This window comes from Sarcophilus harrisii, chromosome 6, assembly GCF_902635505.1.
Source record: "Sarcophilus harrisii chromosome 6, mSarHar1.11, whole genome shotgun sequence".
Classification (NCBI taxonomy): domain Eukaryota; kingdom Metazoa; phylum Chordata; class Mammalia; order Dasyuromorphia; family Dasyuridae; genus Sarcophilus; species Sarcophilus harrisii.
In genome coordinates this window covers 221,687,594-221,701,167 of record NC_045431.1, presented here as the reverse complement: position 1 = coordinate 221,701,167, position 13,574 = coordinate 221,687,594, and the positions used below count along the sequence as shown (strand labels likewise).

The window sequence follows — 13,574 nt, the reverse complement described above, 5'->3', positions numbered from 1 at the left end:
AGGGGTCTTGATGCATAACTAGTCCAACCCACACCTGAAAAAAAATGATTGCCTCCATAATATCTCCAATCAGCCATCATTCATCTATGTTATCAAATATAGCAAATCACCATAAATGCCATCATTGTTCATTGTTTGTCCTTCATTCTCCAAAAGGAAGGACCATGACATCAGGAAGGTGAGATCATGACTTGCAAGTGAATTAGATCTAAGTGAGAGAGGGCTGTGTAAAGTCACCAGTCTCCCTTTCTCCTCAGGAGCCATCATTCTTGGAATATGTTCTCTTCAAGTATTCTCTTCTATCCTTCAAAACTCACATCATATACCACCTTTCCCATGAAACCTTTCCTGATCTTCCCAGCTCCTAGTACCCTCCCTCCCCTAAATATCCAGTATTTATTTTAAACAATCAGTTCCATGTATATATTTCTATGTAAACATCTTCACTAATAGCAGGTGAGTTCCTTCGATTTGTTTTTTTGTTTTTGTTTTTCCTAGAATAGAACCTGGCATATGATTTTAATAGAAAAAAAATTGTCTGATTAACTTTTTGAAGATATAAAATCATACTGGTTTTCATGATCCACAAACATAAATGATCATATTACATAAATCAAATCATTATACTGGTTATATAAACATTTAGGCCCTTTCATTTATTACCTCTAGTTATCTTGAGCAAATAATTTTTCTGGCCTCAGTTTACCTATTCTGTAAACAAAGAGGGCAGAGCAGGCGGTAGACTAGGGAGAGACTAGATTCCTGTTTCTTAAACTGTGGTTTGTGACCTTATATCGGTCTTATAACTGAATATGAGGATCACAAATTTATGAATCATCATCAGTAAAAGTTTGATTTGTAAACCTATTTTCCATACCTATATACGTGGAGTCACATAAAAATTTTTCTGACAAAAAGTGGCTATGAGTGGAAAATTTCAAAAAGCTCTGGTTTAGATGACTTCTAATGATTCTGTGACTTTCAAGGCAATCCGCCCCGTCTTGGACAGCTGTAATTCTGGAAGGTAAAGAGCTGGTTCTGGAGCCAGAATGATCTGCCACATACTGATTATGAATCTTAGGCAAGTTATTTAACCTCTCAGACACCTAAGGCTATAAAATGCAGAGGAGTTAGTGGCTTGCATTGGTCCTCCCTGGGAGTTTCCCAAACAATTAAACCCCTATCTGATTGCTAGGGAGTTTTTCCTAATATTATGCCAAAATGTACTCATTGCTTTAGTTTTTGTTTTTTAACCATGGGGACAAATAGCACGGCTCTAATTGTCCATCCATGGGAGGAAAACCATCCAAGGGCCAGATGGGAGTCATCAAGTCCCTCCTAACTCCTCTCCTCCCCAGGCTACATAGTCACTAATCTTTTAATTTGATCCTCCTATGCTGGATCTCCTCAAGGTCTTCTACCATCTTGGCCATCTACTTTAATAATGTCTTTTCTAAAATATGCTGTACCATATATTGTATTTAAGATATACTTTTAACATGTTTAACATGTATGGGACTACCTGCCATCTAGGGGAGGGGGTAGAGGGAGGGAAGGAAAAAGTTGGAACAGAAGTGATTGCAAAGGACAATGTTGAAAAATTACCCATGCATATGTTCTGTCAATAAAAAGCCTTAATAAAAAAGATATGCTGTTCAAAATTGGATGAAATGCTCCAGGACAGAACAGAGTGAGACTATCACCTTCCTAGTGGATGCATAGAGTGCTAGAACTAGAACCAAGTTCAAATCTGTTCTCAGACACCAACTAGCTGTGTGACGCTGGCCAAGTCATTTCACCCTGTTTGCCTCTGTTTCCTCATCGATAAAATGAGCTTGTGAAAGAAATGGCAAACCATTCCACTATCTTTGCCAGGAAAATCCCAAATGAGATCAGAAAGAGTCAAAAATGATTAAAAAAATGACTGAACAATAATCACTTCCCTAGTCTCAGACTTTGTGCCTACCTTCTCTGCCATTTTATATTTGTATAATTGATTTTTTAATCTCAGTTTAAGATAATTCTCTTAAATTTACTAGATCTTAGTTTCCTCATCTGCAAAATGAAGAAATTAGGGAAGGAATAGCACTCTGAAGCCTCAGACTACAATAGAAAGCAGTGGTTATCAACCCTATTTGACACTAGCTAAAAAACATAAAAGTAGACCCATGGATATCAGTAGATAACACTGTCAATAAATAAGAAATCAATCAATTAGTCAAAAAATAAAAATTAATATGTGTCTGTGCTGGAAGGCAAAAAACATAAGCAACTGAAACCAGTGGTCTATTGTTTGAACAATAAGGGTAAAAGGAAATGAACTCCCTTTTTAATGAGAATACTAGGAAAACTGAAAAGACCACAATCTTACTTCAATACAACAATGAACTCAAAATGGCTATGTGACTGAATTTAAAGGTCATAGCATTGGAAAAAAAATAGATAAAAAGATCGATTTTCCTTTCACACTACAGAAAAAATTCTTAACTAAGCAAAGAATAGAGGAGTTTTTATACATACAAACACATATATACATATACATATATAATTACACTAAAATTAGAAGATTTTGCCTATGATAAAAAGACAAAAATAAAAGGAACAGTAAAGTAGAGAAAATATGTATAACAAATATCACTAATAAACATGTGATATCCAAAAAATAAAGGGAATGGACACAAATGTACAACTCCAAGAGCCATTTTCCCAAGAGATGATAAATCATTAAAGAATATGAATAAAAGAATTTCAAACTACAAACAACCTCTTGAAAACATGCTCCAAATCATTAATAGTATGAAATATGCAAATTAAAAAATTCTGAGGTTTCATCTCAGGCCCTGCAAGTAGGCGAAGATTGCAGAAGAATGGTAAAAAGAGGATGAGGGAAGAAAAACACTCTAATATTTTATATTATTTGTGATTTAATCCAACCATTATGAATATTAATTTTGGAATGAAGAAAGACCAGGGACTATAATGTTCATACCCTTTGACCCTGTGATCTTGTTTGCTGGAATATACAAGGAACTCAAAGACAGAAAAAAATATTCAATGTATACCCTTTCCCTCCAAAAAAATCAGAACAGTATTCTTTGTTGTATTTAAAAAAAAAATCTGGAACCAAAAGACAGTATCCACTAATTAAGGAATGGCTGAAAAAAAAATATGACACATCAGTTTAATGGGATATTATCTAACAGGAAGAAATAACAAGAGGAAGAAGGTTTGTGCAAACTGATGGAGACTGCCCTAAGCAGAATCAAGAGATCAACACAAAATGACTACAACTATGTAAATGAACAGATTACAAAAAAGGAAGTTGAATTCTCATTAATGGAAAAATCAATGACGGTTCTAGAGAAGAGATAAGTAAGTGTGCTTTCTGAGAACAGAATCTCATGGAGATTCTCAAATCAAAGAAAGAACAATTGAAGGATCATAGATCTAGGGCAGGAAAATTCCTTAGAAGCCATTTAATCCAAGCCAACCCCTTCATTTTACAGAAAAGCAAATTAAGGCCCAGAGGAGGTGGAAAAGTAACTTATCCAAGATCATATGTAGAGTTCTCTTCCTCAGAATAAACATTTCCAGGCTTTTCAACTAATTCTCATAAGATATGGACTAGAGAAGCCTTCAGTGTCATGATTTGTCCTCCCCTAGATGCTCTCTAGCTTATGGCAACTGTCCTGAAATTCAATGCCCAGCCTACCTCACAGACTTATAAGGCTCAAATCACATAATATATGAGAAAGTGATCTGAAAGCTATTCAAATTTCCTTCACAGGCTAATTGTACAATATTTCAGAGTCTGATTCTTTCTGTACAGCAAAATAACGGTTTGGTCATGTATACTTATTGTGTATTTAATTTATATTTTAATATATTTAACATCTACTGGTCATCCTGCCATCTGGGGGAGGGGGTGGGGGGTAAGAAGTGAAAAATTGGAACAAGAGGTTTGGCAATTGTTAATGCTGTAAAGTTACCCATACATATAACTTGTAAATAAAAGGCTATTAAATAAAAAAAGAAAAAAAAGAAAGCTATTCAAAGATACTTAATTGTTAATTTATTATTATTATTATTATTAATTTTACATCCTTATCTTCTTCAATTTAGGCTTTAGCATTAACCATAAGCAAATTATTTGCCCTTTCTTGGTCTTAAAGATCCTCTAGTCCAAGGGTGGGGACCATCCAGTCTGCAGGTCATATAAGGCCCTAAAAATCATTTTTTAAGGCAACCACATGATGAGCTGAAAGCTAAGTACAACAACACTCCCACTGTTATGTTCTATAAGATAATTGTGTATTGACCTGCTCTAATCTAAGGGTTCTTTATTTATTCATCCCTGGGGGGGGGTGTTTGTTTTTTAATCTTGGACCCCTTTGGCAGTCTGACAAAATTTTGGACTCCTTAAAATCATGTTTTAAATGCATTAAATACTTAGCATTACAAAGAAAATCAATTTTATTAAAATAATTATTAGAATTTTTATTAAAAATAGTTTACAGACATTACCTTTCTCTAGTCTTATCCCCAGTTTGAATGTCTGAAGAGACTATGGTCCCTTCCAGCCCTAACAGTTTATGAGCCTTGGAGGTGGCTGGGACCATCTGGAGAACACATGGCATTTGGCCCAAACAAGTACCCTCTGCTTGGTTAATACCATCACTGTAGGGTCTTGGGTCCTGTGTTTACTCCCTGATCTTAAATCAAGTGAGTCAGAAGGAAATTAGGGACCCCAATGCCTACAAAGCTGACATAGTGAGATCTAGTGACATCCAGGGCTTTTGAAGTCACAAACTCCTCATTTGAATGATTCGCTCAGAGTCATTTATGTAATATAATGAACTCAGGTCTTCTGACTCCAAACCATGGCACACTGTACCATGATGCACTAAATGCCCCTTTTTAACCCAGCCCCACAAGCCAAGACACAGGAGCAGGTAAACCTTCTTCCCAGGACGACATATTGCTTCCCCCTAATTAAATGCCTACTTTTTTGATCCAGCCCACAGAGGTGGGATTCAGGCTTGGCTAAGCATCTTCTCCCTTGTACAAATGTCCTTTTTCATACTTACTCAACACATTATTTCCTAGGTGTAATGAATCCGACTCAAACATGTAGCGGGTCCAAAATAAAGAATATAGACTCAGCAGCTCATTAGTGAAACAATCTACTCCCATACCCCAAGTAACAATGCAGAGATTAATTCTGTTCAGGCCATCAGATAAGTTAATTATAATTTAAATTTGGTGTCTGCCATACTTCACAAGGCACAGACAATGTGCAGAAAAATAGAACCAAGTTACCCTCTGGCCTACTTTTAAATCTGCCTTTCCTTGAAGGGCACGAGGAGTGGACTGATGTGAGTGGGAAGGGAGATGAATTCTTAGGAAATAAGATTTTTAAAGCCCAGGGCTTAGGTTGGTGATTCCATTTCTGTGCCTTTTCTAGGATGTCCACATTTCATGGGGCATTAAGAGGCCTCAGATGTCACTGCACCTCAGCTCTCCAGAAGGAAGAGACTATAAAAAGAAAAAAAAAAATATATATATATATGTTCCTACCTGAATTCTTCATCTCTGATCTGAAAGAGAAACAGAAAGAAACACCGGCAGGGTCAGAATTGCAGCAAGAAACATATTTCTGTTTTATTCTTCTCTCCCTCTCCATTGCATCCCTCCTCCCCACTATCAATCAATCATTGTTTATTAGGTACCTACTATGTGCCAGACTCTGTAACATGGACTTCTTTTAGTATAAGAGAGTGAGAAGACACCTAATATATCAAAAATATCCAGTGCAGTGTTCAGGGGACTGAGGGAAAGGCTAATTAAGATGTCTGACCTGCTCAAAATCTGGCTCCTTCCCATCTTTCCAAAATCAGCTTACTCCTTAAGCAGCCATTCCACCCCCAATTTACTCTCTTGTCTAGGGACATGGCCTCCTAGATGTTCCTTACATGAGAAATTCCATCTCCTGACTCCAGATATTTTCCTTGGTTCTCATGCACAGAATGCTCTCCCTCTCCATCTCTGCCTCCGGGTTTCCCTCAAGTCCCAGCTAAAACCCCTTCTTCCACAGGAAACCTTTCCTCATTCCCCTTAAAGCTGCTGCCTTCCCACTGTTGATTATCTCTAATTTATTCAAGATAAATCTTGTTTGTCCATGGATGCTTATATATTGTCTCCCCCCATTAAACTGTGAACTCCTTGAGAGTTGGAACTATCACTTAGCATGGTGCCGGCACGTCGCAGGCACTATTATAAGTATTTGTGGATTGATTGACTGAATGGCCAGACCTAGCAGAGAGCCCGGGAGGAAATGGCACTAAATGCCAGTTTGTGCCTTGTCATTTCAGCAGCTCATGGAGTTTAAAGATGCCCAGGAACAATAGACCTGACGTGGTTGGCCAACAGCAAGAGCAGCCAGCTGTTCTTCTCAGAGATTCATTCCCTTCCCTGTCTAGGATTTCTCTCCAAACTCCAAGGGATCAACTCCCTAAGAAAAAGCAGAAGCCATTGAAACAGACCTAGAGAAATCTGGGTTCTAGCCTAAGTGAAGTACTGGATCCTACAAGAATTGTTATTTATCATTTGCTCTTCCAAGAGAGATTTAAAGCTGGGAGACACCTTAGAGTCCAGCCCCTCTCATTTTATGGCTGAGCAAATAATAACATTTATATATGGTGCTTTCGGGTTTGCTAGTATTGTATAAACATTTTCTCATTTTGTCCTTACAACAACCCTGAGAGACAGTTGCTATTATTATCAATCCCATTTTGTGGATGAAGAAACTGAGGCATAATGATTTGTCTAAGATTGCTGCTAGTAAATGTCTCAGGGTGGATTTGAACTCAGGTCTTCTTGTCTTTAACTTAGGGTTCTACCCACTGTACTCCCACCCCCTCTGATTATAGAGTAAGAATAGCAGGATTAGGTGATTGCAAATGTCCCTTCCAAGCCTAAGATTCCATTATTTCAAAATCAGAATTTAATTCAATCCAAGCCAATCCAGTCCAATTTAGTTTAATCAGTAAGCATTTATTAAACACCTACTATGTCCCAGGCATTATGTTATATACTACAGAAAAACTCAAACTGAAGTAGGTTCCACCCTCAAAGAGTTGATATTCTACCAGGAGAAACAATTTAAAACATTCAATTCAGTTTAAAAAGATTAAGTGCCTACTGTATACAAAGAATGCATTAGGGATACAAAGATAAAATCAAATATTACTCCTGCTTTCCTTGATTTAAGATTTTATATTCTATCAGAAGAGAAAACATTTTTTAAAAATTCAATTCAGTTAAAAAAAAAGTCCAAGTATCCACTGTAAACAAAGAATGCGGTAAGCATTATGGGTACAAAGATGAAATTATATGTTGTGTTTGATCCGGGAGAGAAGTCATGCATAGAAACAACTATTAGTTAAAATAGAATCGGGATCTGGGAGAAGCTCAAGCAAGAGCTAAGGATGCTACTCTGTAAATGCTAACATCATCTTGGCCCACGTTCATTAAAATGATAACTGACATTTGTACAGGGCTTGAAAGTTTACAAAGCACTTGACATTATTCTCATATTTAAGTGTCTCAAAGGCTACGTAACAGTGGTTAGCATTTATTTAGTGCCTTCTATGTACCAGCTAAGCACTTTATAAAGATTATCTTATTTGATCTTTGCAACAACGCTGGCCGGTAGGTGCTACTATTATTCCCACTTTACAATTCAGGACATCGAGGGAGACAAACTTGAGATGACGTCCAGAGTCATATAGCTGATAAGTATCTGAGGCTACATTTGAACTCAGGTCTCTGAATCCAGGGCCAAGTCTCTATTCACTATGCCCCTTGTGGTAGGTACTGCCCATACAGCCCCATTTTACAGATGAAAAAAGTGGAAGTGACTTGCCCAGAATATGGAGGCTCCAACCACAGTGTTCTTTCTACTATGCTCTGCTCCCTTTTTATTTTTTAATTAGAGCATTTTATTTTCAAAACATATTCATAGATAATTTTCAACATTCATCCCTGAAATTTTCAACATTCACACCTTGTGTTCCAAATATTTTCCCCTCCCTTGCCCCCACCCCCTGCCCTAAATGGCAAATAATCCAATATATGTTAAACACGGTCTGCTCCCTTTTTTAAAAGAAGCAAAGTGTCCAATGTGAGGGAGCAGATAAATTCACCGTAGTCTGGCGGGATCAATAAGGAGGGGTCTTCCTGGGAGAGGTTTTCATATGATGGGTAAATGATTCCTTATTATTAGGGATGTTGAATGAGTCAGGCTAGAAGGTTTCTGAGGTCTCTTCCAGTCTCTGACACTTTGTATTTCTGTGAAATCTTCTCTTCTAATCATATCATATCTGGAGTAATGGGTTGTCTCCAGGTGCCATATTTGAAGAAGACTATTAACAAAATGGAATATATCTGGAGGTAGATGACTCAAGATGCTAAGAAAAATGAGACCAGTTAAGGAAGGGAAGGGGAAGAGAAGAAAAGGGAAGGAAAGGAAAGGGGAGAAGAGAATAGAAAGGAAGGGAAGGAACAAGGGATAGGAAGAGAAGGAAAAGGGGAAGGGAAGGGAACTGGAAATAGAAGTGAAGGGAAGGGAAGGGAACTGGGAAGAGAAAGGAACTGGAAATAGAAGTGAAGGGAAGGAAGAGAACTGGGAAGGGAAGGGAAGGGAACAGGGAAGGGAAGGGAATGAAAAGAAAGGAAAGGGAAGGGAAGGGAAGGGAACAGGGAAGGGAAGGGAATGAAAAGAAAGGAAAGGGAAGGGAAGGGAAGGGAAGGAAAGGGAAGAGAAGGGAAGGGAAAGGAAGGGAAGGGAAGAGAAAGAAAGGGAAAAGAAAAGAAAAGAAGGGAAGGGAAAAGAAAGGAAGAGAGGAAAGGCAAGACTTGATGGGGACATGATAGTTGTCTGATTATCTGCAGGGAGATCAGATTTGTTGACTCCAGAAGGTGAGATGAGAGACACTGGACTTTAGCTTTCCTAACAATTAGAACCCTGTCATAAAGTACTACTAAGTTCTCCTCCACTGAAGATGTTTAAGCAAAGCCTGGTGACTCCTGGTTAGGTCTGGGTAATGGTCTCAGGGTATAAAATGAGATAGATTTTTTGGACATGGCCAATGTAGGGATTTATTTTTGCTTGACTGAATATTTGTTGCAAAGGTTTACTTTTTCGTTTTCAGTGCTAGGTGGGGAAGAAGATGGAAATGAAAGAATATACACTTTCCTAATTGGAGAAATTTTAATAAGTAAAAAAAAAAAAACAAGGGATGCTACTTTCAGGGAGAATATAAACTAGATAACCTTTTAGTCTTTTGCAAGACTAAAGTTGCAAAGACCAGAGTTTAAAGAAAAAAGGAAACATTTCTATAAAATATTCTCTTTCTCTATCACTTAAAAAAAACCCTTTCAAACTGTGGTTATTATTTCTTCCAGCAGTCCACTCTTAGTACTTTCAATTATCACATCAGATTCTCCTGGGGCTCCAAAGTGATTACATGACTTTTCCCCTTGGGATCCTTTCCTGAGAGAGATTTTTCATCTAGCTCTCCAGTCTTCCCCTGGAGGAGCTCACCCATCCGCTTGGGTGGGTGACAAAGCATCCTTCATTTCCTCCATCTGGGCTACACTAGATGAGTGGGTCTGAAGAAAGCATGTTTCTTCCCCTATTCCCTCCCCCAAATGTGGGTGGTTCACCAAGGATTAAAAAAAAAAAAAAACAAAGGCTGGGCTTTTTCCTAACAGAATTCAGGTCTAAAACCAAAAGAACAGCTCACTCAGAAAACAAACAATTCCCAAACTCTTCTCTTTAACACTATAAATAGTTGGCAAGCTGGAAATTAGAGTGGAAAGAGGCCACTAGACGGGTAGTTAGTTACCAGGAACAATCTCAACAGACTATACCTGTGACTTCTCTGATACAGGGAACTCTCGGCTACAGAAATGCTTTTTAGTAATGCAAACTGGCTCCTTGTTTGCAGCTGAAGAGTTTTAGAGAGTCTTCTAGAAAAGGTACTAAACACACTGCCCGGCGCCACGTCAGCCTGCAATATTCCTGAGTGTAGCCAGAACTAGATTAAGCCATAATTTGAAATAAAATAAGCAAAAATACAATAAAAAATAGAAAATATTAATCTGTGGGCTTCTGAGGCAATATGTGACCCATAGGAATCCTCATGTGTGGCTTGGCCACTCGGTTCCTACTTTGACACAATTGATCCAGATAACTGATCTGCCCCGTATCCAATAGCCAGATGTGTTATAAGGGAGACTTGGGGCTCTGGGCTTCCACATTCCAAGTCCAATACTTTATCCACTACACCCCATTTCGTCTCAGTATACAATAGGTGTTTAATTATTGATTCATTGATTGCTTAGAAGCTTCCTTCAAATTTTAACGGAATACCTTATGGAGGACTCATTTAGCAAGAGGCTCTTACATCACCTACAAACTACCTGACTATCAATGATGTCATTAAAATTCAACACAAGTTTTAAATCACGTGGGTTGTTTAAGCATGTAGTAGCCATGGAGAACAGCAGATACTTTAGAGAAATTTCCTTGTGTAGATAGAACAAATCCTATTTACGGATAGGCATTTCCATTTTCTTGGGAACTTATCAATAATGACTTTTGCAGAAAGGGTCAAGGAGGAGCCACAAAACTTTACTTGATTTCCATGTGTTTCTGGTGTTTGTTTGCTAAAAAGAACTCCTCCTGATGTCATTTTTAAGCAAGTTACTGCTCTTTCTAGGCTTCAGGTTCCTCATTTGTAAGACTAAAGAGTTGAATTAGATCATCTCTAAATTCCCTTCTAGGTCCAAGGGAGAAAGCACAAAGAGAAAAAGAAGGGGGAAGAAGGGAACTAGGATAGGAAAAACTGATAGCCTATATTTAAGAGAAGGAAGGAGAATGAACAGCCATCAAAAGAGACCCAGAGTAGCTATGAGGGCATAGGAAGGAAAATGGCACATGACAGAAACTCAAGTCCTACTAGCTCTAGGGCCTTTAGACATCTAAAGGCTACCACACTTTCTAGGACCACCATCATTCTGCCGGACATGGAGGGATGCACAGTCACATTTGGCTACACTGGGTAATATGTGGATGGATGGAAAATGGACAGAATATTGGCAAGAGAATCTACAATTCCTGTTTCCAAAGAGAGAATTAATGAACTCTGAGTGCAGATCCCAGCATACTTTTTCACTTTCTTTATTGTTCTCGATTTTCCGTGTGTATTGTGCATGTACACATGTGTATGTGTTTTCTTGGTCAACATGGAAATATGTTTTGCATGACATCACATGTCTAATTTATATATTGTTTGCTTTCTCAAGGAAGAGAGAGAGGAGGAAAAATATTTGAAACTAAATTTTTAAAAGAAATGTTCTTTTTAAAAAAATTAATTGGGAAATAATGAAATAAATTAAAAAATAATACTACTAATGATAATAAAAATTAGAAAAATGAATAAGTAAGCAAAAGGAAGTGGGAAAAATCCTTGTTGAATTGAATTTTTCCCTGCATTATTTAAATCCTTTCTGCTATATCATATGCCCTTGTCAAATTTTCTGTAGACAAGGAAAGTGGATGTTAATATTTCAGATGTACTAATCTTCCATGTCCTCAGAAATCACCACCAACAAACATTTTCCCTTCATTTTTTTCAGAGATCTAGCAGATATGTTTCATAAATTTATCCAGCGAACTACAAACAGGGACCCAAAGAATTCACCCCTCTTTTATTAGATGACTACTATTTATTCAGTACCTTTCTTCTACCTAAGTTTCCATGAGATTCATGGTCTCCCTCCTATTTCTTTTTCCTTCTCTATCTCTTTTGAGAATTTCCTCCTGCCCCTTTAAAATGATGGGTTTTCCCCTGAACCCTCTATTCCCAGGTCCTTTTCTTTTCTCTCTTTACAACTATCTCCTTTGGTGATCTCATCTACTTTCATGGTTTCAATTATCACTCCTACAGAGATGATTCTCAAATCTATATCTGCATTTCCTACCTCTGGCCCAGACTCCAGTCCTGTTTCTTACTTCCTTTTGAACATCTTGTCTAGACACTTCGAACAGCCCCTGACCGCTTGCTTCTCCTGCCTCCAGTCTATTCCCTCTATAGGATGTACTTTCTACTGCTGCCCAAACAAGTTTTCAAATTTGCTGTGATCAAGTCATTCCCACTGCCTTTCTAAAAAATATACTGTGTCTCTCCTTTGTTTCTGTAATTAAATTTAAACCTAACTCATTCCTGACAGTCCCAAGCTTCTGAAATCTTGCTCCAATAGCCCTGCCTGAATGAAGTGCCCCATGGACACACAGTTTGTTACAAGTAAGATTCAAATTCAAGTCCGGCGTCCTTTCTACCATACTATTCCCCCTTCACTGACTGGAGGATGATTATGAGGTATTGAAAAAAGATTAGCCTGTTGGCAGCAGGAAGTGCTGGCCAGGGGGCCCTATTATTGAGGGACAATACAATCAAATTAGATCGGTCCTAGGTAAGATATGGCAGGCAATAGTGAGCCATTGAAGGTTTTGCCCTGCCTCCATGCCTTGATGGCCCATGAGGAGTTTCCATCTAAGTTCCTGAAGTGGACTAAATGCTCTTGGACCTTGCTGTCTGCCCTGCTGCTTCATCCATAGAATCTCTGGTCATTCCTATATGCCCCACAAGAAAACCTTCTATATTTATGGTTTACTGTTCAGTCATTTTCAGTCATGTCTGACTCTTTGTGACTCCATTAAGGGATTTCTTGGCAGAGATATTGGAGCCATTTGCCATTTCCTTTTCCAGCTCACATGAGGGTACAGATGATAAAACCAAGACAAATAGGATTAAGTGACTTGCCCAGGGTCACACAGCTAATAAGTGTCTAGTGTTGGATTTGAACTTGGGAAGATAAGTCTTCCTAACTCCAGGTCCAGCGCTCTATATACCTGCCTGCCTTCACCCAATGAGAGTATTCTTGAGAGAATGGACATATTTTTTTACTTTTTAAAATTTGTATTTTGAGAGTTTATTACGGTACTTAGTGAAACTAAATATTTAAGAAATTCTTTTTCATTCATTTATTCCCTCATTTATTTATTCTGAGCTGATCAAAGTGGAATTTAAAGAGGATGAATCTCCAACATGCTCAATCTCCAGATTTCACAGAATAATTGAGCTAGAATGCAGGTTACAGATTGTTGTGGACAGCTAGGGGGTGCCATAGTACACAGAACACTGGGCTTAGATGCCCAGAGACTCATATTTGTGAGTTCAAATCCAGCCTCAGACACTACAAATTATGAGACCCTGAGCAAGTCAGTTAACAGTCTTTGCCTCATTTCCTCATCTGTAAAATGGAGACTGGAATCAAGAAAATCTGGATTCAAATCTCAACTCAAACACGATGTGACTTGGGCAGATCTCTTAGCCTCGGTTTTCTTATCTGTAATCTATTAATTATGATATGATTATTATTTGATAATTAATAGAATTAACCATCTGACAGGGTTGTTGTGAGAACAAGTGAGACAATATTATGTA

General features: G+C 38.0%; 1 protein-coding gene across 1 annotated transcript in view; it reads right to left on the bottom strand.

The window, feature by feature from the left end:
* TRIM44 (tripartite motif containing 44) overlaps positions 1 to 13,574 on the bottom strand; it is a 174,642-nt gene that overhangs the window by 90,236 nt on the left and 70,832 nt on the right. Inside the window, exon 4 of the mRNA XM_012552572.2 lies at positions 5,578 to 5,597. Within this exon, the coding sequence (XP_012408026.1) occupies positions 5,578 to 5,597 (20 nt within the window). The remainder of the gene's footprint in view (positions 1 to 5,577; positions 5,598 to 13,574) is intronic.